This window comes from Anolis carolinensis, chromosome 5 (genome assembly GCF_035594765.1).
Source record: "Anolis carolinensis isolate JA03-04 chromosome 5, rAnoCar3.1.pri, whole genome shotgun sequence".
NCBI classification, from domain to species: domain Eukaryota; kingdom Metazoa; phylum Chordata; class Lepidosauria; order Squamata; family Dactyloidae; genus Anolis; species Anolis carolinensis.
The window spans coordinates 89,955,687-89,983,312 of NC_085845.1; the positions used below are offsets into that span (position 1 = coordinate 89,955,687).

General features: G+C 40.0%; 1 protein-coding gene across 3 annotated transcripts in view; it reads left to right on the top strand.

Annotated features, from left to right (window-relative positions):
- The window catches only part of itpr2 (inositol 1,4,5-trisphosphate receptor type 2), a 277,201-nt gene that overhangs the window by 58,246 nt on the left and 191,329 nt on the right, over positions 1 to 27,626 (top strand). For 2 of the 3 annotated variants that reach the window (XM_003221489.4, XM_062981778.1), the window contains exons 10-11: positions 15,299 to 15,343; positions 25,165 to 25,319. In XM_003221489.4, coding sequence (XP_003221537.1) covers positions 15,299 to 15,343; positions 25,165 to 25,319 — 200 coding nt within the window. The remainder of the gene's footprint in view (positions 1 to 15,298; positions 15,344 to 25,164; positions 25,320 to 27,626) is intronic. The other variant, XM_062981777.1, reaches the window with a different exon arrangement.

Genomic DNA, 27,626 nt, shown 5'->3' on the forward strand with positions numbered 1-27,626 from the left:
CAAAAATACTAAATGAACCCAAAACCACAGATATAAACACCCATTTTTATTCACTTTTTGTTTTTGTGGATTGAGCATTGTGTGTCATGATTTTGTAATTATATAATTTATTTCACATGTTTTTGCAGCTGTATGCTTTTATAGGATTTTGGCTGCTTGGGTTTTGATTGCTGTTCCCCATTGTAACTTGTAAAAACTAAAAGGGTCCAGTTAGCTGTTATTTATTAAGACTGCTTTGGATGCAAGGCTTCAGTCCAGCTAATGTGTGAGAACAATAAAATTCCTGCAATTATCAGTGTTGGCTGATTTGAGTTACTTCAGAGAGGCTTTTAAAACTCGTTTTATTTTGTGAGAAATAATGGCAAGCCAATCAAATCATAACATTAAATAAATAAATAATAAAACATTAAAAATGCTGAGCATATTGAAAGTGTCTTTTCCATCTTACAAAGTGGTTTTACTTTGTGAAATGTGAAATGTGAAATGATTTGCTACTCTTCTTGAGCATTGCCAAATACGGAACCTTTACCTCAGAAAGAAAGGAAGCTAAATATTTTCCAAAACCTGTTGTTTGTCTAGTTTCCCCCACCTGTTTGCAGTGTATTTGTGCATGCCAGTTGGCTGGGATTGGGGCTTTTTTTCTTATTCCTGGAAATTAAGAAATTGGTAGCTGGTCGATCAGATTTGACTGCTTGGTAGTATCCCAAAGGTGAAATGGAGCTCAGTTCATAGTGTAATATTTTATCACATTAGCTTCACTCTGAATATATAGCTTTACTCTGAATATTTAAGTGATGGTAGATGAAATCAAGGACTGAATCAGAGTTTGAAGGAGAACTGGTAAATTAATCCCCCCCCCCAATATAATTTCTATTGCAAATATATATATAAGGAATGGGGAAGGGTATAAAAGTGGATATATAACAGGGGCATTTTTAACATCTTACATCTTCATCTTCTATTGCTGTCTAATTTTCTATGATTTTAAAAAAGAAAAAAAGAAAAAAGAACATTTCTTTTGTAATCTAAAACAGAAGAATAGAAAAGTGAGTATACAGTGTTTTGAAACAAAGGAGATAGAAAAGTTGAGAAATGGAATATAAAAAATGCTAATTAACACTTCCTATCCTATTGCTGCTGTCCTCTTCATAATAAAACAAATCTATTATTTTTGTCATAAAACTTCTTATCTCTGATAGATTAACTTCCCAGGATCCCTTGCATATAATTGGAAAGCCTGTTATTCTTGTCACTAATTTCTCTATTTTTTTTTCTTGTTATTCTTACATCCCTGTACTACAGTGTTCCCTCACTACTTCGTGGTTCACTTTTCACGGATTTGCTTTTTCATGGTTTTTAAATAAACTCTAAAAGACTATTATAAATCATAAAAATTACAATTTACAGCATAAGGAAGGGAGGAAGGAGAAGCCAAAGGGTGAGAAAAGGAGCCCAAGCAGCACCAGGAGGAGGAGGAGGCAATTTATCAACACACGATTGGTTGATAAAGACTTAAAATAGTGTATAACTACTAAAATAATGTATAAATATTAAAATAAATATAGTGTCCCTACTTCGTGGATTTTCACTTATTGCAGGTGGTCCTGGAACCTAATCCCAGCGATAAGTGAGGTAACACTGTACTCATTTTCACTTGGTCCTATAGAAAACCCAATATTTTAATTTTCTTTTCTTTTTTTAAATAGTCAATAAAAGGCTGCCATATGTATTCTAATTTGGAAGAGTATGGCGATTATATAAGCGTAGTCAATTTGTCAGTCTCTTTAATTATTATAGTACAGTGATATCTTAAGAATTTAATTCGTTCCATGACCGAGCTCTTAACTCAAAATACTCTTATCTCAAAGGGAAATCTTTATTCCAGCCCCCTGAAATCCCCCTATTTTTGTTACGTGTTTTAAAATAAGAAAATGTGAATGACAAATAATGTATAAATGCACATTCACATGGAACAATAAAAAAGATCAACTTTAAAATGGTAGCAGCACAAAGTTGTGGCAAGGAAGCACAAAGCACAAAGTGAAGAGGCAGAAGCCTGATTTTCTTCATTCTGTACTCATTCCAGCCTTCCTTCCACTCTTGCTCTCTCTCCTTTTCTCTCTTCATCAATATCAATAATAATCAATACATTTTATTGATTAGCCCTTAGGCTGTATCACAATACCAAAGTAAAGCAAACCAAACAACAAAGCTTGATCAGATTTGATCACACTCTATGTAGTAAGTTAAAATAAGACACTTATAACAATACAGTAAATAAATATGATAAAACTGAATATATTTATTCATATTTCCTTATCACCCCTACAGTTTACCCTCAGTCAGCCCCACATATGTGATTCTCAAACGTATTGTTTTGCTTAAATATAGAGCTGTTTTATATGTTATTTTTGAGTCTTGGACACACATCAAATACGTTGTTCTGATGTGAGATTCCCAATACATTATCCATTTGATATGTGGATCAAGGTACAAGTCTCTCACCTTCTGGTACAATTTACAATCAAATAATATGTGTGATATATGCTCAGTTTCAGGTGCCCCGCAGATGTAAATCTATTTATTATAAGAGATGCTGTTAAATCTCTCATATCTGACCTTTCTCTCTTCATGAGTCCAAACATACTAGGAATAAAAATCACACAAAATCAACTAACCCTCAAAGCAGACAAGAGCAAAGTGGACAGTAATCTCCCAAAGCGGACAAGGGCATGAGGCACAGAGGCTGCTCCCTTGAAGCCCCGTACTCTCGTATTAGCACTCCCTCTGCCGCAAGCTCTTTAACTCAAAACGCTGCTCGTATGTCAAAGCTAAACCCAGGCCAAGCGACAGCTCTTAACTCAAAATGCTCTTATATTGGGATGCTCATAAGTAGAGGTTCCACCATATTAGATTTCTTCTTTAAATTTGGGAGGGTCTGGATATTGTGTAAACTTGAGCAGTCTGTCCATTTCTGCCAGTCCCATCATTTTTGTAATCCATTTATCTGGAGAGGGGATTTTCTCTTGTTTCTGGTTTTGTTGTTGTTTATTCGTTAATTTGTTTCTGACTCTTTGTGACCTCATGGACCAATCCATGCCAAAGCTCTCTGTCGGCCATTGCCACCCTCAGCTCCTTCAAGGTCAAGCCAGTCACTTCAAGGATCCATCCATCCACCTTGGCCTTGGTTGGCCCCTCATCCTTTTTCCTTCCATTTTCCCCAGCATCATGCTGTTCTCCAAGCTTTCCTGTCTTTTCATGATGTGTCCAAAGTACTTCATCTTTGCCTCTAATATCCTTCCCTCCAGTGAGCAGTTGGCCATTATTTTCTGGAGTATGGACTGGTTTGATCTTCTTGCAGTCCAAGTCACTCTCAGAATTCTCCTCCAGCACCACAGTTCAAATGTGTCTATCTTCCTTCACTCAGTATTCCTTATGTTATGTTATGTTTTTGGTAATTGCAAAAAATTAAAAGCTCTTCTCCTATTGTTTGGCAAATCCTAGGCTCAGGCAGCTCAAGAAGGTGGGATGGCAGTGCCTCCCAGGATTATCTGCTTCCCCCTGCCTTCCCGCAAATGTAGAGGAAGCCTCTTTAGCTTTGTTGGAGGCTGACCTTTTCCTGGTTTTACTTGATTCAGGATGCAATGGATCTTTGGAGATAGGAGCAGAACCACGAAGAGGACAGCTTCTAGCAATGATAAAGAGGTTTCCCTTGAATTTGGGGGTGTGTATACAAGGAAGCCATTCTCTCCTGTTCGTGTGACTATTTGAAATCTTGTTAATTATACCTTGTTCATTAATTCATGATAAGTACAGTATGTTTTAAATATCTGAAAGCAGGCATGCAGGCACTTCTAGCTGTGTAGCAGTTCAATTTCAAATCATCTGGGCCAAATTTGCACACTGTTTATCTACTCTCTTACAGCTCAGTAAGATTAGCCTGCGGTGTGGATTATTGATAACGTCATACACAGTCTCTGTTTGCTTTTGTTTGGGCCCTTCTGATAAAACATACTTGCAACACAATACAAAGAATAAACTATGGCTTGGGCAGCCCTAGCAGGTTTGGCATATGTTGCCACTGTGGCTTTGATGTTTTTGAATGTTTGCTACTTTTCTTCAGAGGCCGCCTGGCATTTGTAGATTAGGCTGAGGAAACATTTTCTTTGCCATGATAGATTTTTCTACTGACACCAACTCTTATATTTTTAATAAGGCCTTGTGGTAAAATATCTTGGCTACATAGAGCTTGTGTGTGTGTGTGTGTATGCATGCATATGTTTCCTTTTCATGGTTACATCCTTCTAAGATGGCTTTCTCTGCCAAGAAAAACAATCTGTTTTGTCCTAGCTAAACTTCCTTGGCCAAAGAAAGGCAGAATTATTGCCATTTCTTCTAAGTGTTTTGTATATCAGTTCTCAGCTGGTAGGTCAAGACCTATAACAGATATGGTCCAGGCAGAGCTGAGTCACAGCAGCACCTCAAAAACCTGTTCTCCTGTTCGTTTATTTTGCTTTTTCAAAAAACAAAGCAAATGGGGGATAAGGAGAAAAGAAAATGGGGGCACTTCCAGACAGCCCTTTAATCCGGGAACATTTGCATTTAAAAATGCAAATGTTCCCGGGTCCTAATCTACACTCGCCTTAGAAAATGTGTGCTTTCTGAGGCAGGTGTCCAGATGCATTCCTGGATCTTTCTGGGATAACTCCTGGTCACACAAACTCCCTCCTCCAAACCCCCCAAAACCTCCTTTAAAAGTAAAAGAACTTACCCGGTCACCATTGGCATGGTGCTGGAGCTCTCCTGGCATGTAGGAATGATGCGCCAAGAGAAAGGGGGGGGGGAGGGAGGAAAATGGCTCTTCTCTTCCCCCTCCCCCCCCCCACTCTCCTAGCACATCATTCCTACATGCCAGGAGAGCCCCAGCACCATGTGAATGGAAGCCAGATAAATTCTTTTATTTTCAAAAGGGGTTTGGGGGGTTTTTTGTGGAGGGCTTGATGTCCTCAGGGTTTTCCGGGCTAATTTAGCCTGGAAAACCGTGGGACTAGTGTCTGGACTGCCCCCTCAAAAGCCCAGAACTTTTGAGGGAACAGTCCAGACAGCAGCAGAAGTAGTGGATTTATCCCACGACTTCCAAGAAGGTGCGGAATAAACCCACTAACAATTAAATTCGTGACAAACCAGGGTTTTCTTGGTTTGTGGTGAATGAATTCTTGTTTCTCTGGGATGTCATCTGGATGGCCTCCTTTTAATTATGGGAACCCGTGCATTAAAGGGCTGTCTGGATGGGCCCCGGGAGATGGAAACAAATCAAATGGCAGGGAAAATGAATATTTGTAAGATTAACAACAACAATAAATTGTATGAGAAAATAAGTGGAATAGACCAGTCCATCTCCCAAAGGACTGGCAATTCAGTATGCCATGGACTGACATCACATTTGTATCCATTAGCTACCATTGGCTCTTTATTTCCTGAAAACCTGCCATGGAGTAGCTACTAAAGGCCTAGGACCTGATCCATGAATCAATATTGCAAATTGTAGTTATACGTACTATTGCAACCAAGCTATGAATGTATTTCTGTTATATCTTCAGGCTAAAATGTGTCCTTATTGTTCCAAGAGATCGGCTTTTGTTTTTTCAATTTCAGCCAAGGCAGAGATGGAGACTATTTGGATGCATATCTGTTTGGACCTCAGCTTCCAGAAGGCCCAGCCAACTTGGCCCTATAGTAATAGATTATGGGAGCACCAATCCAAAACATGTGGAGGGCCACATTTCCATCCCCCTAGAGGCCCATTCATATCACACAATTCTTGCACTGTGGTCTCACTTCTCTAGCTATGAATTTACTTTGTGGAATCCCAGGAGTTGTTGAAGTACTATAGCTCTCTGGGTGACAATTCAAAATACTTCTCTCAAAACTGTAGACCCCAGAATTCCATGGGATGTAACCATCACAGTTAAAATTGAATCATAGTGCTAGAACTATAGCATAAAATGGCCATGGGTCTATAGGGTAGAATATTAGTACTCCTAATAGCTAGGCATTTCCTCATGACTAGTAAAAGCAAAACCAATTAGTCAAACAAACACTAATTTGCACTATTTGCATTGCAGAATTTGGACATTCCGCATTGCAATATTTTGATATACCACATCTCTCAATCTGCCCTGACATTATATTATGTTATCTCTACACATTAGGAAATGCTCCTAGTTCCCCCTTTTTTTGTCACAGAACAGTTCCCCCTTTTTTGTCCAACCAGCACTTCACATGCTCCTGGTTTTCATGCAGCTGTGTCTTTTTCAGGACCAAACTTAACCTCATTCCTCTGATCACCAGGATAAAAGTCTCTTTGAACTGGATTACATTTATTGATTGTACTAACCTAAAGCAAATATATATATCTCTTCTTATTTACACTTCTGGAAACTCATATCCATTAATGCAACTCGTGCTATTGAACTACTGAAGGTATTTGATTTTTCATATGAGGGCCTTAGAATCGAAACACAGCGTATTACGCCCCTTATCTGTTTAAAAGACACACATGCTGCTTGTGTATCTTTACTCTAACAGAAGTCCCACTCTGTTAAATTGTGACTTATTTTCAGGTATGAGTGTTTATGATTGAAACTGTATTATTTACTGTGTGGCTTTGGTTTTGCAGGTCAGTTATGAGATGGCTCTGTTTTTATTTTACCAGACTAAATTCAATCCTTACATGCTGGTTTTTTAAAGAAAACTTTTATCCTGTCTTTCCATGCCAATAAGACAGCTCAAGATGGTTTGCAATAGGTAAACCCAGTATTCATAAGATTTAAAAAATAAGGGAAAATTAAAAAAAACTCTCAGAAGGTAAGCCAAATACTTTCCTGAACAGAAGTTTTTACCTAGTGGGAAAAACCCCTATTTAAAGGTGTAAGGCAAATTTTCTTAGTACAAGGGAAGGGTTATTGTAGTTTTGTTATTATTTCCACTATCTCCAGGTATTTGAGACTTCAGTCAAAAGGGAAAAAAACCCAATTCCAATAAATTTGTTACATACGCTGCAAAAAGAAAAAGAAGCCACCAGGTGGCAGCACATACCAATCATTTATACATCAACCCTCCAAGTAGTGACTGCAGAGTATGTGTGAGTGACAGGTAGAGAAAGCATGTAGCTACAATCTGTCATTGAGAATTAGGCCATGTTATTTTGGAAAAATTTAGGAATTGCGGATTAAATCTGAGAAATGCTGTTTGTTCCTATTAAACCTCTGAGGATGACTGCCATAGATGTGGGTGAAACGTCAGGAGAGAATACTTCTAGAACATGGCCATACAGCCGGAAAACATACAACAACCCCATGTAGCTACTGTTTTTTTTTTTTTTTAGTGATATACCTTTGTGGTATTGTTAATTGCCAGGGCTTGCCTCAAAATTGGCCTTTAGCTTCAGAAAGCAATAAAACACCCACCTCAGCATAACTAACAATTACCGCAGAAAGCTGATCAAAATTGTATCTGTAGGACTTTATTATCAAAGAACGCAGGAATAAGATTACCAAAGTCTAGCACATTCTGTGTAGTTCAGTCTTCTCTGTCAGAGGAAGATGTTAGAAAGAGAAATAATCATATCATATCATATTTATTTATTTATTTACAACATTTATATTCTGCCTTTCTCACCCCGAAAGAGACTCAGTGTGGAGCACAACATTTATACGGCAAGCATTATCATAGGCTGAGTATGATAGACTTTAAGTGTACAGTTTTGGTGAGGGATCTGCAAATGACTGTAGAGACCTGTTCTGGATCCACATTGTATTTCACAATGAGGACATACACTTCCAGATGGAAGATGGTCCCGACAAGGGTGGCTTGTCTTCAAAATCCACAGCATTGTTGGTAATAGCTGACGTCCAGGTACAACGTTCAAGTGCCAGGGCTTCCCAGTTCTCAGAGTTTATTCCACTTTTTAAAGCTTAGCTTTAAGCCCATCTTTAAATGTCTTTTGCTTCCACTGGCATTCCATTTTGCATTCTAGAGATGAAAGTGGAATAACTGCTTTGGGAGATGGTACTCACCCATTCTGACAACATGACCAGTCTGGCGAAGTTGATGGTGGAGAATTATTGCTTCAATGCTGCTGGTCTTTGCTTCTTCCAGAATTCTAATGTTTGTTCGCCTGTCTTCCCAAGAAATTTTAGGATTTTTCAGAGGCAACACTGATGGAATCTTTCCAGAAGTTGAGGGTGACATTTGTAGATGATCCATGTTTTGCAGGTATACAACAGAGTTGGGATGACAATCACTTTATAAACAGGAATCTTGGTATAATGATGATGATGATGATGATGATGATGATGATGATGATACTTTATTTATATCTCGTCACCATCTCCCAGAGGGACTTGGGGCGGTTCACAAAACACTCAAGGTGTGACACAAAATGCAAAATACAAGTGCAAAACAAAACATAGGCAATAAACAGTCAACACAACATCATAAATTCACAGTATCCCGTGGTAAAAACAATAAAATACAGCAATTGCTGTAGATAAAACAGTATTTGATCTCAAAATTGTAAAGTTCTAAAAAATGTGGAGGAGGCGCGCAGGACAGAGTGGAGGGAGGGATCGCCTCAACCGCTCACCTCCTCCTCGCCGCCTGTTCTTTGCCTCGGATGGAGCCGGCCACTCGGCCTCCTTCTTTCCGCTGCCGCCGCGTGTGGCTCCTGTGACAAAGAGCAGGCAGCGTGCAGGAGGCATGCAGGACGGAGGGGCTGGAGGGATCGCCCCAACCAAATGGACCTTCTCCCTTGGCCTGGAAAGGCGAGTGGCAGGCCCTGGAGGGAGGGGCCCCATGTGGGGATCGGCCTCTGAGGGTGCAAGGCCTCGGCCTCTTCTGGGCTTCGCCCCTCTTCTCATCTCAGCTCTGCCCCCCAATAATCAAGCTCTTTTTGGGAAGTGGCGTGGCTTTTCTGGGCTAATGATAGCGTCCTCAACCAAGCGGCAATGCAGCGTTTTGGCGACACTGCGCAGCTGCGGGGAGGGGTTGAGGACCAAGCGGGAAGGGGTTGAGGACCAAGCGGGAAAGTTTTGTGGGGGAGAAGTTTCCAAGCTCATTAATCGCTATAATAAGTACCTAGATTTGAATGGCAACTATGATGAGAAGTGGTATTTGGGTTTGGCTTTCCTGCTGAAAGCAATCAGTTTATTGTAGATCCTGAAGCCCTATAAATGCCACCATAAGAGCTATAGAGCAGTAGTCCTCTGACTTTGGGTCTTCTGAGGTTTTGGTCTCAACTCCAGAAATCCCTGAAAGCATGGCCAGTGGTTTAAGAATTCTGGGAGGTGAAGTTTGAAAAATATAGAGGAACAAAGTTTGAAATATCACTGTCCTAGAAGACGGGCAGTCTATAAAATGTAATAGGAACAAACACCATTTCTCAGATTTAATCCGCAATTCCCAAATTTCTCCAAAATAACATGGCCTAATTCTCAATGACAGATTGTACAATTTATTTATTTACTTTCAAATAGTTCAAACATATTTTAAAAATCAGAAGCATCCCGCAGGTTTACGAGACCCTTTCTCCACATTCTTCTACTTTCCCATACCCATTTCTGCTGCTAACCAGTGGATTTAACCCACTAGACTTATTGAAGAATTTTCTTTTTATTGACTGCAAAATTAATATTCTTAATTAGCATTTCCATTGTGCTTTAGAAATGCATGTGGTGGCTTGCTGGTTGTGTGGTCTTCCCCACTCAGATTAGCTAGAATTCCTGTAGTCCAGTGATGAATTCCAAATGTACAAAGCAAGAATTCCTGTGGAGGTGTCTTAACTAATCTCTGCTCAGAGTTCCCAAGGACCCACCCTTGCTGAAAGGCCTACATGTCTTGCTCGATCAGACTGAAGTTAATCTGGCCCAGCATTTTTTGCAGGATTAATTTAAGCAATCAGCAAGCGCTAGAATGTCCAATAGAGATTGCTTTTGCCAAATCAGAACTCACTTTTTATACAACCTAACTACAAGCACACATCATATGTTATGGGAGTATCATGAAGCAGAATAATAGAAGATTCCCATTTGCTGGGTTAATAGTTGAAGGCGGGATGTGAGTTGAAGATTTCTAGCAGATCCCAGTTTCTACACCAGCTCACTGATTCTAGCAAAAGATTGTTTTCAGTATAGGGATAACAACTTAGTTCCTACAGGGTTAATGTAATAGCAACAGTTTTGGGAATAGTTTTGAAACTTTTGATTATATTTGTTAAGTCCTTTGAAATTGCAGAAAGCCAATCAGGGTGCTATTAGAAGTGAACAAAACCAGCCTAATGAAGATGAAAGGCTTTGATTTGTTCCCGTTTCCAAAAGATATGCCTTCGCCCTTTTGACTGAGTGCTGGTGTGTTTGTGGCTGAACATCAAATGAAGTGGAAATGTTTTTCAGTATAATTCCTTCATTCATTTCTCAGTATTTTCATATTGATTCCTATTAAGCCAGTGATACTATATATACACAAAAAACAGCCAATAAAAGCAAATTCTTCTACACTGGATGAATGATATGTGCCCATCCTTGCAAAGCAAAGCTTTTTCAGGATCAATGTGGTTTTTCATTGCAGTTTGGGAGAATAATTCTAGTCTAGCCTTATCCCATCGTTCCATGTACAATGATTTTGGGATTTATAAGCAACCACCTGCAATCTCTAGTGGTGCATTCCAAAACGAGGTTGCAATCATATTTGAAGTTTTGTCAAAACTGGACTATAATTTCTTATTTTTTTTATAGTGATAAGCAAAAGATCTGTGCTTTTGTCTATACCAGGGGTCCTCAAACTTTTTAAGTGGAGGGCCGGTTCACAGTCCTTCAGACTGTTGGGGGGCCGGACTATGAGGAAATAGTCCAAAATTAGGATTGTTGTTGTCGTGTGCTTTCAAGTCGTTTCAGACTTGGGTCAACCCTAAGTCTAAAGTTTAGGACAGAGGCCAGGCAAATGACCTTGGAGAGCTGCATCTGGTCCATGGGTCTTAGTTTGGGGACCCCTGGACTATACAGTATCTGTGAAACAGATACTGAAACAATAACAGCAACTAGAAAAAGGCTGCAGACACATGAGCATCCTTAGAGCTAGTATTTGTAGGTTTTGCTTTCCTTGACTTGAATAATAAGATGTGGTCTTCTAAAATTACATAATACGTTTATGCCTATTCAACACAATTAATGTTGTTCAAAATGTTGTTGAGATAAAACACTATTTAATTATCCAGTTAAATTTATTAAATTAACTAACAGATTAAAATGAGTTTATGAGATGACATTGAAACGATGTATTGAAATACAAGGAAGAGCTCCTCTATCATCCTTAGTCCTCTGCTAGAAGTGCAGTCCTTATCTCAAGCTGTAAGGTTCACAAAGAAACAACACTAGTGAAAGAGGTTTGAAATTCTTAATTTATGCTGCAGGAGTAACAGGGAAATGCAAAATAACAACACAGACCATTTCTTGTTAAGATGTAAAAAGGACCCATGTTTAGTATTCCATCGGAATTCTTAGGATGGTGATTAACTATGCTGATGGAGCTATGAATGGAGCATTTAGAAAGCAGTGAAAAGCAGCTTAACAGGTGCAATAAGTATCTCAAGAAGTAACAAGAGACATATATTTCAACTATATGGAGCAGTGTTTTTTGTGAGGGCTGTGCATTACTGGAAATCATAAAGATGAGGGAAGAAGAGAGAAACTCTAACTTTAAGGGAAATACTTCCATTTAGGAATCTTTTTATCAATTTAATATGTTACCCACTAATACAGACTTCAGAGCTTATTGTAAAGTGCTAACATTCTGATCCATGATCCAGCATCTCATGTATTTGTCTTTTCAGACCACAGGTTTGGAAGTGTGATCATTCAAAGATACAAAGGTCAAGTTGAGTTGTATATTGTTGGGCCAAGGCTGGAAGGTTAGATGTAGAAGAGTTATTATGTTTGTATGGGATGATGGTACTTCCTTGAAGGAAGGGTTCAATATAACTCTTTCTGTAGATTCTGATAGAGATTGAGTTTAGTGAATGTTCTAAAATCCCTACTGCATAATGGAGGAACCTTTAGTATGTTCCATCTTGGTATATTTATGGACCCAGATGTATGCCAGCTGTCTTCAGAGCTGTCACCAGGGCTGATGATTCTACTAATCCCAGTCAGCCTCTGGAATAGAGGAATGATATGGACAATTGATGCTGTAACTCTCAGGTGAACAACATACTCTTCCACTTTCAGTAAATCTATTAGCTGAATTTATTTGTATGACTAGATGCTGTGAAATTTTGCCAGAGCAGATATTTTGCAGATACATTTCCTCATATCTACAATAACTTTGACTTTAGGATACCATAGTTGTAGTGTCTCTGAGACCATCTAAAGTACTATATTTCATCACAGAATAGTTGCCACCACGTAATATTTGCACCCACATTTGAGGCAGATCCCTCCCTCCCTCCCTCCCTTCTCTGAAGGCAAGCCAGTTTTTAAAAAAAAATAGAAAATGTAGGTCTCTGAAATCCATTCTTTATTTCCTTTCTCCTTCCTACTAGAGCCTTAAGGCAGTTTAAAAAACCTTGAGTCTTTAGAAATTGAATATTTCCTCCTTTCTCCAAAGAGTTCCATTTCAGATTTTGTAAACTGCCTAGAGGCCCTCGGTGGTGCAGCGTGTTAAAGCGCTGAGCTGCTGAATTTGCGGATCGAAAGAGCCTTTTCGATCTATGCTCCAATTCTGTGGAACTCATTGCCTCCATATGTTAGAGCAATGTCGGAGTTGCGACCTTTTGTAAAAGCGCTCAAGACTTGGCTGTTTGGTTGTGCATTTAAGTAAATCAGATCTAATTTGCCAAATAGTCACTGTTGAATGTTTTTAGGTTGAATGTTTTTATGTTGTGGGAGGGCAATGTTTTATGGAGGCTTATGTGAGACTATTGCTGAAACTGGTTCCTGGGATTCTTCTGCTCTTTTGAATAATACTGGTCAACACATATTTTAGTGCCTCAAATGTTAGATCTGTTTCCGGGTATGTTTGTTTCCCCCTATCACCTCTAAATTTTGAGATACAGAACACATGCCATATACCAGTCACATCTGTTTGTCCATAGAAAATGATGATAATCATATTTAAGAAATCCAATGAGCTGATCCAAGCCAATGAGCTGATGTGTTCTTTCCATGCAGTTTTCTGAATCTGAAATAACTTCAGAAACAGGCTTAAAAACCAAGAAAGACATCTTTTTTTTTTTTGGTTGGGTTGTAATTATCAGCCAATTTCAGTTTTTCTCTTTTGGGGATAAGGCCATTATTGAGGTGATAATAACAAACTCCAGGTGGTATTGGATGTTACAATTCCTCCACTTTGAGAGTAGGCTAATGTCTATACTGGTTTGGGGCACAAATTATGTTTTGTTGCCTTTGTTACACTTACTAGAATTTGAGTAATTTTAGATTTGTCTCCTTAGGAGATTACTGAACTGGCAAGCAGAATTATAAAAATAACCAGCCTACATCCTCTTCACAATTTTAGCCAAATAAGTCGTCTTTAGCCAAAACATAAACGTAGTTTACCTTTTTAATGGAATAGAATGACACAAGTTTGGCTATGGAAAAAAGGAAACGAGGTTGCTTTAGTCCTGGGACTTGAGAAATTTTGCTATTCAGCCATGGCGGTTAGAACAAATGCAATAGAGAACAGGGGAAACAAAGACACCAGAAGAAGTAGGGCAAAAGACTGAGAAAACTGTGCTAGAGAAGACAAATCCTGTCTCCTGATGTTAGCATACAAGGCCATCTATCACTGACAGACCTGCTGAATGTATTAATAACTCCCACTATATTCTCTTGGTAAAATTTTGTGCTTGGTTGTAAAAGCTGGACAACTTCATACTAATGGGCAGCTCATTGGTAAGGGTTTGCTAACCTTTGGGAATCTATCAGCACATTGGATTGCAGGAAAAAAAACTGCAAGTATGACTACAAAATTGTTGCTTTGTGGGCATATAAAATAGCGCTGTGACATGATCCATCCTAAAGTTGCATCTTTTTAAAAACCCTCTTCATTTTTTTCACACAGAGAGAAAAACACAAATAAAGCAAACACACTCAATCTGTAAGGAAGTACTGTGCTATTAAAAGCTGTTAAGAGGCGCAGCAAAACCAAGAGAAATAGACTTTCCTGATCTAATTCCTACTACAGTAGAGTCTCACTTATCCAACACTCACTTATCCAACATTCTGGATTATCCAACGCATTTTTGTAGTCAATGTTTTCAATGAATTGTGATATTTTGGTGCTAAATTCGGGATCACAGGGTTGTTGTATGTCTTTTGGGCTGTGTGGCCATGCTCCAGAAGTATTCTCTCCTGACATTTCGCCCACATCTATGGCAGGCATCCTCAGAGGTTGTGAGGTATGGTGCTTAATTTGTAAAATCAAAACCTATTTTGATGTTTAATAGGTATTTTCTTAATCTCTCCTTATTATCCAACATATTTGCTTATCCAACGTTCTGCCGGCCTGTTTATGTTGGATAAATGAGACTCTACTGTATATATTGTCTGCCGAGTCACACAAACAGATTTACAATTTAGCTGGAGTTTCTCATTCCCTCTGTACCAAGGTTCTCTGGCTTCATACAAGTGCTTTTTTGTGTCAGGAGTGACTTGAGTAACTGCAAGTTGCTTCTGGTGTGAGAGAATTGGCCGTTTGCAAGGACATTGCCCAGGGAACTCCCGGATGTTTTTAACATCCTTGTGGGAGGCTTCTCTCATGTCCCCGCATGGGGAACTGGACCTGAGAGAGGGAGCCCATCTGCGCTCTTCCCGGGTTGGATTCGAACCAGCAACCGTCAGGTCAGCAACCCATCCTTCAAGTCATCAGTCCTGCTGGCACAAGGGTTTAACCCACTGCACCACCTGGGGGCTCCATGAAAATGCTGAAACCAGTTAATGATGGAAGGAAAAAACAGAGGGACATGGTAGTTACAGCACTTATCTGTGATTTTGTAATACTAATTAGTGTTTCGGTTTAGTGACTGCTAAAGTGTATATGGTACAGCCTGAACATTGGGACTACCTATCTGCTTTTTCCTTTCTCCAGCTCTGAGAAGGCCTACCTCACAATGTCTCAGTGGTAATGCTCTGGCAATGGTGGACCCTTTGTGGCTCTTTCTAGGTTACAAATCTGCATCTTCCATTTGTGAATTACACCTAAAAAATTGTTCTCCAAGTATCAATAAAGCGCTTTGTTTTTGCAGCTTAATCCACACTATCCAGATGGCAGTATTGGAGAAAGGTCTGTGGTAAGTGTAACTACTTTTTTATATGTAAAGTGATGCAATATATCCTTGCATAATCATGTCTGTTTAGAAGAAGAGACTTTGTTGCTGTGCTATTGAAACAATGTACACACCAAGTTTTTCTTTTCTTTTACTCAGGTAAGAGTTTTGAAATGCTGTGTGACTTTTGCTTTTAGTATTCATTTATTTTATTATTTATTCAGCATAAACGTTTCCTGACAAAAGCCCTGTGAGCAACTTTGAATCAAAAGGGGAACATTAATATGCAATATATAGGATGAATCAATTTACTGTATATACTCGAGTATAAGTCTAGTTTTTCAGCCCTTTTTTTAAGACTGAAAAAGCCCCCCTCAGCTTATACTCGGGTGAGGGTCCTGGTTGGCTTATATTTGGGTCAGTTTATACTCAAGAATATATGGTACATTTATTATTTTTCTCTATTATTATTGGTATTATTACATTTATTATTTTTCTCTATTATTGTTGCTACTATTACATTTATTTTACTCTATTTTTATTATTAATAATACATTTATTATTTCACTCTGATATTATTATTATTATTATTGCATTTATTATTTTACTCTATTTATTATTACTTGTATTATTTTCCTGTATTTATTATTATTATTATTATTATTATTATTATTATTACATGTATTATTTTAGCCTATTGTTATTAAAAGGATACAGAAGCACATTTACATTGAAGAAAATGAGAATAATGATTTGATCAGAGTTGGACAGTCTTATCTTAAATTTGAGCTTTATGTAAATATTCAAAAACATTTAACCTAATGATGCCCCAATTAATGTAATTTTATTGGTATTTATTTTTATTTCTGAAATTTACCACTTTCGGCTTATACTGGAGTCAATGTTTTCCCAGTTTTTTTGTGGTAAAATTAGGTGCCTTATATTCGGGTCGGCTTATACTCGAGTATATACGGTATATGTGCCTTTAGTCAGCTAAAAATAAATGGTGTAAGCTTTTGGATTGATCTCTGCTGGAAAAAAAAATCAGACATGAGAAGCTGCTATTGGGAGGCCCCTGTCTTAGGTTCCATTGAATAGAAGAATTCCCCAGAACCGTTGGTAGTTTGTGGTCTGAGCAAGGCTGTGTGTATGCCGCATTTCTTTCCCTTGGGGTCAAGGGCTCCTTATGCCAGACTATTAGCTACCATTGCAAAAAAAAAAAAAAAGCATGAATTACATCGGCTGCATTGCACAGAGATAGAAATCCTTAGTCACAAGTTCTTCTCAGAGCATTTAGATATGTGATGTTCAGGGCCAAGTCAAAGAATGCAGGAATCCTGGGGCATTATTTGAGAAAAGAATTGGTAAAATATATACGGAATGGAAAAAAGGCTAGAATTGCATATAGAAATCTAATAGTGCTTCCAGATCTTAGATACTGTTATGAACCTGCATGCTTTAGTTGGCTAAAGAACTGGATAAGATTAGAAAATTGATCTTTACTTAGTCTAGTGGGGCACAATCCAAGATTTGGTTGGCATGTCTATCTATGCTATGGAAAAGAGAAGGCTGATGAAGATTTTAGTAGGCATCTCATAAGAGCTAGCCTTCTAGCGATATATAAAAGATGCAAGGAAGGGATGGAGCAGAATATTCTTTTATGGCTATGTCCTTTGGAAGCAGTGTTAAAACCAATATACAATGAGAACCTATAGGGAATCTCTAATTAAAGAAAAGTTACAATGGAGACCAAAAGGAAGAGAAAAGTTAGGGATAAATAACTGGTTTTCTAATAATCAATTACAGGATATATTTAGGTAAAGGTAAAAGTTTGTCCCCTGATATTAAGACTAGTTGTGTCCGACTGTGGGGGTTGGTGCTCATCTGTCACAGACAGAACGCCAGCGAGTAAAACAAAACTCAGTTTATTGAGGTTACAGAACTAAAAACGCCCGTAGGAAACAAAGAACAGGGCAAACACTTGACTTCAGTGTGATAAGTAACAAAAAACACCTCAGTTTGAGCTTAAACGGTTCAAAGGGATAAACCGGGTTAAACAGAAGTATAATCCGGATTAAATCAAAAGTGCTTACTTCAGCCTGGCAAACAATGCAAACAAAAGAGGATCAACAGGAGTCAGAATGTAAACAACAGACTGGTAGCAGATTCCTCTCTGCTACTCAGAAACAGCAGGAGAATAAACCAGGCTTGTTTATTCCTTCCTGCAGCGAACGAAAAGCGTGGTCGTAGTCAGGATTCAGTTTAAGGTTCAGCGGCCAACGATATCCAGGTCCAGGCACAGCAGTCAGGGTAACGGCAGTCAGCAGGGTCCCAATCCGGTCCAGAGGTCAATAGCCAAGCGTAGTCGTCTAGAAATCCAAAGGTCTCACCGATAGCCAGCAGAAGGGATAATCCGGAATCGAAGTCAGTCAGTCCAGCGTCAATCCAGTGCGAGTAGATATTGCCCGTCAAAAAGACGACGGAGGTCCAAGGTATCCAGTAACGAATCACACCCGTCTTCAGGAAGTTCCCCAACAAAAGCCCAAGCGTCCGTCCAGATTACCTTGCCCAACGCAATTAGACATTGGTCCCAAACCCCAATTTATCCCAGTTCAAGCTCATCATCGCTGTCAGCTGCCATCCCAATTCCAGGTGCCCCAACATCATCATCCTCATCAGAGCTTAAGCACCTTTGACTACGCCCCACAGCATCCCCAGCTGTGGATCCCGCTCCATCCCTCCAGCCAGTCCATGGGTCTGATCCTGCAACCCGCCAATCACCTCCCATGCTTTCATTGCCTGTTTCCCCAACACCCAAATCCTCCCTCACACGAGTCCATTCCATGTCGTCCTCCTCCGAGCTGGCCATCTCTTCCTCCAAACCCTCAGAAAAACCCTCAAATGAGTCCTCATCTGTCGGGTCTGTAAACAAATCCCGGAGCCGTTTTCTTTCACGCTCCTCGAAAGAGTCTGACTCTCGAGGAGTCTTATGACCCCTTCTTCTATTACCGGAGCCCGAAGGCTCAACCATAACATCATCTCCATTTCTAAGTTGAAGACCCAGCATTGTCCATAGACACGTCTAAGATCATGTGACCGGCATGACTGCATGGAGCGCTGTTACCTTCCCATCAGAGCAGTACCTATTGATCTCCTTAGATTTGCATGTTTTCAAACTGCTAGGTTGGCAGGAGCTGGGGCTAACAGCGGGAGCTCACCCTGTTCCCCAGATTCGAACCACCACCTTTCGGTCAACAAGTTCAGCAGCTCAGCAGTTTAACCCGCTGTGCTACTGGGGGGGATATATTTAGGAAAGACAATAAAATTGGGTTTGTTAAAAAACCCCATCAGAGTTGGGAAATATTTTGGGGAAAGAAAGCAAAAGATTAATTTCCAGGTTATACAGATATATTCTAGAGTATAACCTGGAAGATAATTGAATAAAAACGGTAATGATTTCCTGGTCCAGAGACTTTTGAAAAATATAGATTTGGATAATTGGGAATAATTATGGGAAAAGGATTGAAATTTTCTATAGAGGGTTCTATCAGAGAAAACATGTATAAAATGTTCTATAGAAGTTATATAACTCAGTGAATTGATGGCTAAAATTGATAAATCCCAAAGGGGGGAATGTTGGAGATAAAAAACGCAGAAAGGCACCTTCTTCCATGTTTGGTAGACCTGTATGGTAGTAAAAAGGCTGTTGAAAAGGGTGACTAAAGAAACCAACAAAATGATTACTAAGGGCCCTTTCACACAGCCATATAACCCGGAATACCAAGGCAGATAATCCACAATATTTGCTTTGAATGGGGTTATCTGAATCCACACCGCCATATAACCCAGTTCAAAGCAGATAATGTTGGATTTTATATATGTGGAAGGGGCTTAAGAAGATAAAGAAAAACCCAGAAATTGGCAAAGAAGATGTAGAAATTTGCCCTATATAATTAATGTGGCAGTAAGAATCATTATAGCAAAATCTTGTAAGGGGGAAAAAGAACTACTTATTACGAACTGAAGAAGAAATGTAGTAGAGTATATCCAAATGGCCAAGATCTCTAATGGCATAAGGGGAGGAAACAAAGGAGAATTTGCTAGAAAATGGAGACTGGCTTTTGGGTATTTTTTAAAAAAAGACAGAAATAGATTTTGAAATAGCTGAATGGGGGATTTATTAGTGTAATGACAAGAACAGATTTTTGTTAGATGCTAGTTCCATATGTCGGAAATAATGGGTGGTGGTTCAAGGGTGGGAACTGAGAGGTGGTGGGACAGGAGAAATAATATTTATATTTGGATTGTTGAATTTTGAAGATTGTATGTTTCTTTCAAATATCACAATAAAAAGTATACAAAAAAAGAAAAAAGGAAGAAACATATGCCCCATCACTCACAGAACCCATCAGCAGTTAATCCATAAAAAACAATGACATTAAAAATAGTAAAACTAAGTAGATAGTATTATAAATACATTGCATAAAACTCAAGAAGCAAATCTTTGTCTGAGTAGAGAAGTCTTCATTATGTGGCAAAAAATAGTCAAAATTACCCTGTTAATTAGTAGAGCAGAAGAGTTTAAATTTTGATGGCTTGTCCTTGGCAATAAAGAATGAGGGCATAATGGAGGAGACAATTTTCCTAAGCCAGTTTCACTGAAATTAATTGGAACCATTCCAGAGCAAGGAAGGGCTCTTCTACAACTTCCATACAATTTGTGCCCACACTTAATAGGAGGGCCACTTTTATTAGTTTATGTTGGCTCATTTTCTTTCCTCTGTATAAAGTATTGCTATCCTGGCAGCGATTAATATTTCTTTAACAACCATTTTTACAAGCCTGAATTTTCTGACACTTCATTGTTACATCATTGAATCACAAAACTCAATGGTCACTTTTTTGTAATATAAGTTGCAGGCCAACTCAGAATATAGGAGAGTGTTTGGAACTGCAGCCAAAGTAACCAGCCTCCTATTTCTCTTATTATGCTTCAATTCAGACTGAGGCCCCATCTACAGTACCATCTAGTCCAGTTTCTGAATGTAGATTATCTGCTTTAAAGTGGATTATATGGCAGTGTCGACTCATATAATCCCGTTTAAAGCCGATAATCTGCATTTGGAAACTAGATTATATGGCATTGTAGATGGACACTGAGTCTCCTTACAGTTATTTCAGAGTATAATAATGGATAGTAGCTTGCTGCTATCCATATCTTTAAACTAACAGTTAATATGGTGGTAAGTGGATTAGGGTTGACTTAAGAACTCTAGAGCCTGTTGAAGTACATTATGCTGTATGTGTTGTTGAAGGCTTTCATGGCCAGAATCACTGGGCTGCTGTGAGTTTTCCGGGCTGTATGACCATGTTCCAGAAGCATTATCTCCTGACGTTTTGCCCACATCTGTGGCATGCATCCTCAGAGGTTGTGAGGTCTGTTAGAAACTAGTGTATAGGTCATACATAAGGACAATCAATTGTTGTGCCGCATTCATTTTTAATAAAGCAATCCATAGTTTTCATGACCTATCAGTCACCAAATGACAACTTTTTCAACATACAATGGTTGAATGAAAACATATTGATGCTCTAAAGCCTTCCAGACTTATGGAAGCAGATGAGATGTTTCTTTTGTTAACATATGCATATTTGTGTTAGTCAGAATAAGGCTGACAAATTTGAGTACAGTCTACAAGAACAAAATTGGTAATGTAATAGTCAAATGAAACTATTAATTGTCAAAATGGAAGCCATCTGTAAAACGGAAAAAGGAGAGATGGGAGTCACCCCATCATGTTGAATTATGTCTCTATGGTTATGGTGGTTATTTTAAAAAGCAGTGATAGTGTCCTGCCCTTTGAAACCATCTTAATGAAGAGACTCATGGAAAGAATTAGTAAAATCCTAGGAATGCATGATGACTCCAAACCTGAAGCAATGTATGCAGTTCAAAGAGGGCAACCCACTCTAGTTCCTCTCTTACATTATATTATGAAGCTAGCCTTGTAGCATGCTTTTTTTTCATGTCAGGAGCGACTTGAGAAACTGCAAGTCTCTTCTGGTGTGAGAGAATTGGCCATCTGCAAGGACGTTGCCCAGGGGACACCCGGATGTTTTGATGTTTTACCATCCTTGTGGGAGGCTTCTCTCATGTCCCCACATGGAGCTGGAGCTGATAGAGAGAGCTCATCTGCGCTCTCCCCGGGTTGGATTTGGATTTATAGCATGCTGTTATACACTAGTTGCAAAGACTGCATTAGTAATCTATTCTTCTTCCCCATTCCACCCCTTTCCTCCCAGGTTATGGCACCATTTTGTATAAACTTTTAAATCTTTTGTGCACCTTCCTATTTTTGTTTATGAAAATATGCTGAATTCAATTATTTCCATCTTTATATTTCCTGGCTGTACAGTCATATTCCCCAGGTTTTATAAACTGAACTCTAAAACTGCATATTAATGCTATACCACTCCATTTCTCAACATGGTGAAGAGGAGTGGATAAGTCAGAAGCCCTTCTCAGTTGGTTCAGGAAAAAGCAAAGTCTTTCTTACATCTTCTCCTAGCTTTAATAACCTTTGCCGCTTTGATCACACTCTGTTGTTGCTTGGCTACACTTATTCTGGTTTTGTTTTGTGAAGTTTTAGAGACTATGAAGTTGTGGCAAGTTTCTGTGATTCTGTGTTGTATCGAGCAAATTCTGTAAACAACATAAAGATGACTGTGAGTCGATTTCTGTCTTGACTTTGTTTATAAAATGAAATGCAAATAGGAAAAAAGAAAGCTCAGCTTCCAGGTTTGTCTGCTGAGATCCTTAAGTCTACAGGGAGTCATTTTTCACACACTTTTGCATTGTAAGTTGTTTGCCAAGCACATGCTCTTAATTAAATTGTCAGTCTATGTAGGACTAGCGTTGCTGTCTTTCTGTTTGTTTGAAGACTCAGCTGGGAAGTAGCTTGCCGATAAAGTCAGAGAAGCAAACATTAATAGGAAAACTCTAAACAGGCAGCACATGTATGAGTGTGCAGTAGTCAAACCACTTAAGGTTTTCCAAAGGGGAAACAGAAAGCCATGTGCATGCACATGCATAATGCCTGAGCCATTGGAATGATTATTTATTATTCTCTTGATGAACACCAGTCAGGATCAGCTCAGGGAAGGTATATATTGTTTCTTACAGAATGTCCCTGTCTCTTCCTCCACCCCCTCCACTCAGCAAATTGTGCAACGTGATGTCTATGTGCAAATTACAATGACTCACAAGAAAATGTGATGAATCACAAATGAATCAACAAGGGAAGTTGTTACAGAGTGCTCACTGATATGCTTCCTGCTAAACTCTGTTACCATTCCAGAAATGGACTGCCCATTAAGGTGCTCTGTTTGCTGTACAGACTTTAAAAAAATGAATGGGAACCAACCTAACCTATTGGGCCCCTGAGCTCTATTAACAGCTGCATGTGATTGTTACTTCGTGAGCACCTGCTGAAGGAGTTTTAACACCAAAATATAGCAGATTATACTTGATTTAGCAGACGTTTCTCAAACTCCTGCAGCTCTTAAATTAAATTTCACCAGCATTGTAGCGCAATGTATTCATTTAAACAAAGAACACCAGGTCTATTTGTGAAGTACTCAAGGTATCATACTTCTGTTTTTAAAGGAATGAAGTTGTTTTATCCACTTTCCCACCATGTTGTAATTATCGCTAAATATAAGGAGCTTATACCACTTCAGATTTCTGAAGTTAATACTATTTCAGATTTCTGGTGAGGAAGAAATAAATTTGCGTATAATCCCAGTCTAAAAACAAAACAGAGAGAGAGGGAGGAAGAAGGAGAGAAGAAGAGAAAGAATTTGATGGATGGCTGTACAATGTTCCCTCACTACTTCATGGTTCACTTTTCATGGATTCGCTGTTTTGCGGTTTTTCAATAAACTTTAAAAGACTATTATAAATCATAAACATTTCAATTTACAGCCTAAGGAAGGGAGGAAGGAGAAGCCAAAGGGAGAGAAAAGGAGCCCAAGCGGCAACAGGGGGAGATTGATTGATAAAGACTTAAAATAATGTATAACTACTAAAATAATGTATAAATATTAAAATAAATATAGTGTCCCTACTTTGCGGATTTTCACTTATTGCAGGTGGTCCTGGAAGCTAACCCCTACGATAAGTGAGGGAACACTTTACATAGAAGGGAAGCAAATAAGGTGAAGAAAAGAGGCTCCTTCTACACCAGTGGTTCCCAAACTTATTTGGCCTGCCGCCCCCTTTCCAGAAAAAATATGTCTCAGTGCCCCTGGAAAGGGGGGCGTGGCTTAGAGGGGTGGGTGTAGCTTCTGCTCAAGGGGGCAGGGCTGAGCCTCTCTTCTAGTCTAAGATGCAGGGCTGGGAGGGGGAGGTGGGCGGGGCCACAAATGGGCGGCCAGGATTGGGATGGGTGGAGTTTTGAGCTCTGAGGCAGGGCTGAGCTTCTATCCCTGTCCTGCAGCGCCTGCCAGGACACAGGGGGCGGGGATAGAGGAGGGGGAGGGGCCTCTTCCAAGTGCCTGATGGGGCTGGACCTCTATATGCCACCCCGTGTTCTAACAAGCGCCTCAGGGGAGGTATACAGAGGCTCAGCCCTGTCTCGCGCTCTTGGGAAGAGGCCCCGCCCCCACCCCTAGCCCTGCCCTTTAGTCCTAAAAGCCCTCTCAGGAGAGGTATAGAGGCTCAGCCCTGTCTCACGCTCTTGGGAAGAGGCCCTGACCCCACCCCTAGCTCCGCCCTCTGTGTCCCAACAAGCACCTCAGGAGAGGTATAGATTCTCAGCCCTGTCTCGGGCTCTTGGCAAGAAGCCATGCCCACTCTAGCTCCGTCCCCTGTGTGTCCTAACAGGAGCCTCAGTTGCTCAGCCCTGTCTCCGGCACTTGGGAAGAGGCCCCGCCCCTCCTGTGGCCCCACCCCGTGTCCTAATAGGTGCCATCACCACCCCCTGGATTGCTCCAGCGCCCACCGGGGGGCGGTAGCGCCCACTTTGGGAATCACTGTTCTACACTGTCCTTTATCCCAGGACCTGATTCCAGATTATCTGCTTTAAACTGGATTATATGATAATCTGGGATAAGAAGATAATCTGGGATCAGATCCTGGGATATAGAGCAGTGTGGAAGGGGCCTCAGTGATAGTCTTTTCTATATGCAGATTGTAATTTGTAGTCATTGTTATATTGAGTTGGTGAGGCCTTGTTTTATAAGTCCTGGCCTCAGCAATACAAAATTATAAGTCTGCCTCAATCGGTTGTCCAGGATGTGTAGCCTATGACCTGTATTTGTTTCTGTTTTGATCTGGGGACAGTCTGTATCCAGCAGGACCTTGGGCACCTTGCTGAGAATTTTAATAAGTGCTTCCTGATTGTTCGTATACATCATTTCAGCAGTGAAGAGTGTAGGACTGATATGAATGGAGCACATATCCCAGCCAGTCTCTTCTGCCAGGGAGAATGCCCTTGGGAGTGGTGGGGAGACAAGAACAAATGATTCTTTGATGGTTCACCATTCCTTCCTTTCTTTGTTCTCTGTCTTTGTCCTCATTTAAAACTATTGCTTTTTAGTTGGTAGCCCTGCCTGAAGGGCTCTGTTGAACACTCAGCAGGATTGGCGCATCATGTGCTGAGCCTCATAGAGGCTCTTCATTGGTCTACAAACTGTTCTGTGTTAAAGGCAACTTGTCTTGCAGCCTCTCTGAGGCAGATTGCTCCTTCTGTGCTGCATAGGAGAAAATAAATCTAAAATTCCATTGTATATTGGAGTTTGCAGTATAATCCTGTGTAAACTAGGTAATCTTTGTTCCTCATCAGCAAAGAGACGATGAACTTCTGACTTCAAAAAAGAAGCGTCAGGCAGGAGAGAAGATTATGTTCACTTTGGTGTCTGTGCCACATGGAAATGACATTGCTTCGCTTTTTGAACTGGATGCTACCACTCTTCAGAGAGCCGATTGCCTGGTTCCAAGGTATTGTTGCATATATAAAACATTACGTTTTCAAACACACACCCACGTTGTATTTGTGTACAGAATTGCCCAATAGGGATTTTACTAGAAAAGGAAGTTGTATTCCTCAAAGAGACATCAGAGATGTCGGACAGGCAAACAAGAAATGCATGAAACACTGAACTAATCGGCTACAAAATAAACAAGATTTCCAGAGATAAAAGTCCCAATGACTATATGTATATCAGAGCAAGAGTTAAATGGGAGTTAGAAAGTTGTATCTTTGAAATTACACCAGTTGTGCAAAGCATTTCATCCATAGTAGTCACTTCCTCCACAAAAAACTGGTCAAAATTGTCAAGAGTAAGTGCTTTTATGTGTGACAAAGTGTTGCACCCATGCCCATATTTTAGTGAGAAGAATGTTAATGTGAAATTCAGGCCTCAGACCAGATCAAGGTAACGAATTCAAAAACCTCTGCTACTTGGTATCTTATGTTTAAACATTATTACCCCAGCCAAGTTATTTATTTATTTCATTTTTATCCTGCTCCTAAGCCACGAGGATCCACAGAGTGGCAGCTCAAAGGCTTGCAGTCTAAAAAGGCATGGCATGAAAGGGAAAAGGAAGGAAAGAAACAAACAAGTGGGCCTTCAGCTACTGTTGGATTTGCTTCCCACTTGATCTTCTCTGACTGCAACCTGTTGGGGTGGCAGAAGGGAGTGCCTACTGCCCAGCAATGTCAAACATAGTTTGATGCCCATGTCATGGTGGTCTTCAGCGGCGACACAATACCCCCCTTGCCAGAGCAAAGCAATGGCATGCTGAGGGAAGGAGGAGGAAAACAAAAGCCTCCCCTCTGCTCTCCATTCTTCTCTGATATGCCCACATGCAGCCTGATGTTAGACATGTGAGCATACCAGATGTCTAACATCAGGAAGGAAGAAGGTAGATGACATTTCATTGCTAGGGACTGGGGCACAGGCGGCTACTATCCCATGTTCCCAGGATGCCCAAACCCTGGAAACATGGGATGGCAGTCAAGACAGACAGCTGGTTCCTAAGTCAGGGGAAAACTTAAATCCTGGGTCAGGATTTTGGGCTTTCCCCTGACTTAGGTTAACCTGGAGTATTAACCATGCATTAAGTTCCCTGGGTTAATCCTGATCAGGGCTATTCTGTATGTACATGAACCTAAGCGCTCTTTATAGATGTGCATGTAGGGCGCTCCCAGACACCCAAGAAATGCACACCAAAGTGGGTTTTAAAAACCCATTTTGATGTACATTTTTGTCCCCAGCCCCACCTAAAAAATCTGGGCTTTCCGGATTGGAAGCCATCTCGAAGAACCCCCGCCCAAATAACCCTTAAAAGCTTAAAAAACTAACCCAGCTGCCATTATCCAGACCTTCCTGGAGCGAGAAAATGATGTCATTTCCTTGTGCCAGGAAAGTCCGAGGAGGACCATAATGGTGGCCGGGTAAGTTTTAAAAACTTTTTAGGGGTTATTTTGGGATTTTTGTGGAGGGATGGGTACCCTCTTGGTTTTTCTGGCTTTTGGAGCCTGAAAAGCCAAGATGGCTGTGTGAATTGGGCCCAGGGATTGGGTGCTGTGGTCCTCCGACCCAATCCACACTGGGTCCACGCTTTGTAAGACCCGGATCTTACCTAAGACCCATATCTAGCCAGGTGTTCAGTTAATTCAAAACAAAGCAGGGAAACCCTGCTTTGTTCCAAATAAATTTGGTTTTACTGGAGGCATTGTTTGGATGCCTCCAGTAAAACAGAGACAGGTCCTGGTCTTTGGGCCTGTATGGATGAACCCATAATCTAAAGGAGATGAATAGTTGTACAAATATGAACATACTGCTTGCTCATTTTTCTCTCTCTGTCAATCCCCCCCCCATACAATCACTCTCCCACTATTTTTTATTTTGTTCAAAATATAATTTTGCCTGCCCCCCTTTCCTAAATTATATTTTAAATGTTGAACTTAAATTTTAAGTTGCTACAATGCTAAAATCTTAGGACTGAAAGAAAAATAATCATTGTAGGGGGATTAATTTCTTGGTGGACCTGATGACTCTTGTTGTCTTGAAAAGAGACCAACTTGCCAGAAGGGGTGTTGCTCAGTCACCCAAAGTATGGCAGGGAAGATGGAATAACCTTCTTTCGCCTTCTCCACTTGTTTGCCCTTCAGGGACAGAGGCAGAAGTCCTGACAGAGGAACAGAGAGAAGGGAGGGGGGAGGCTAGTGCAGTGTTTTTCTTCCTCTTCTTTATGCTTTTGCTACACTGAGTACAAAGATTCCATGTTATTCTTCTACAG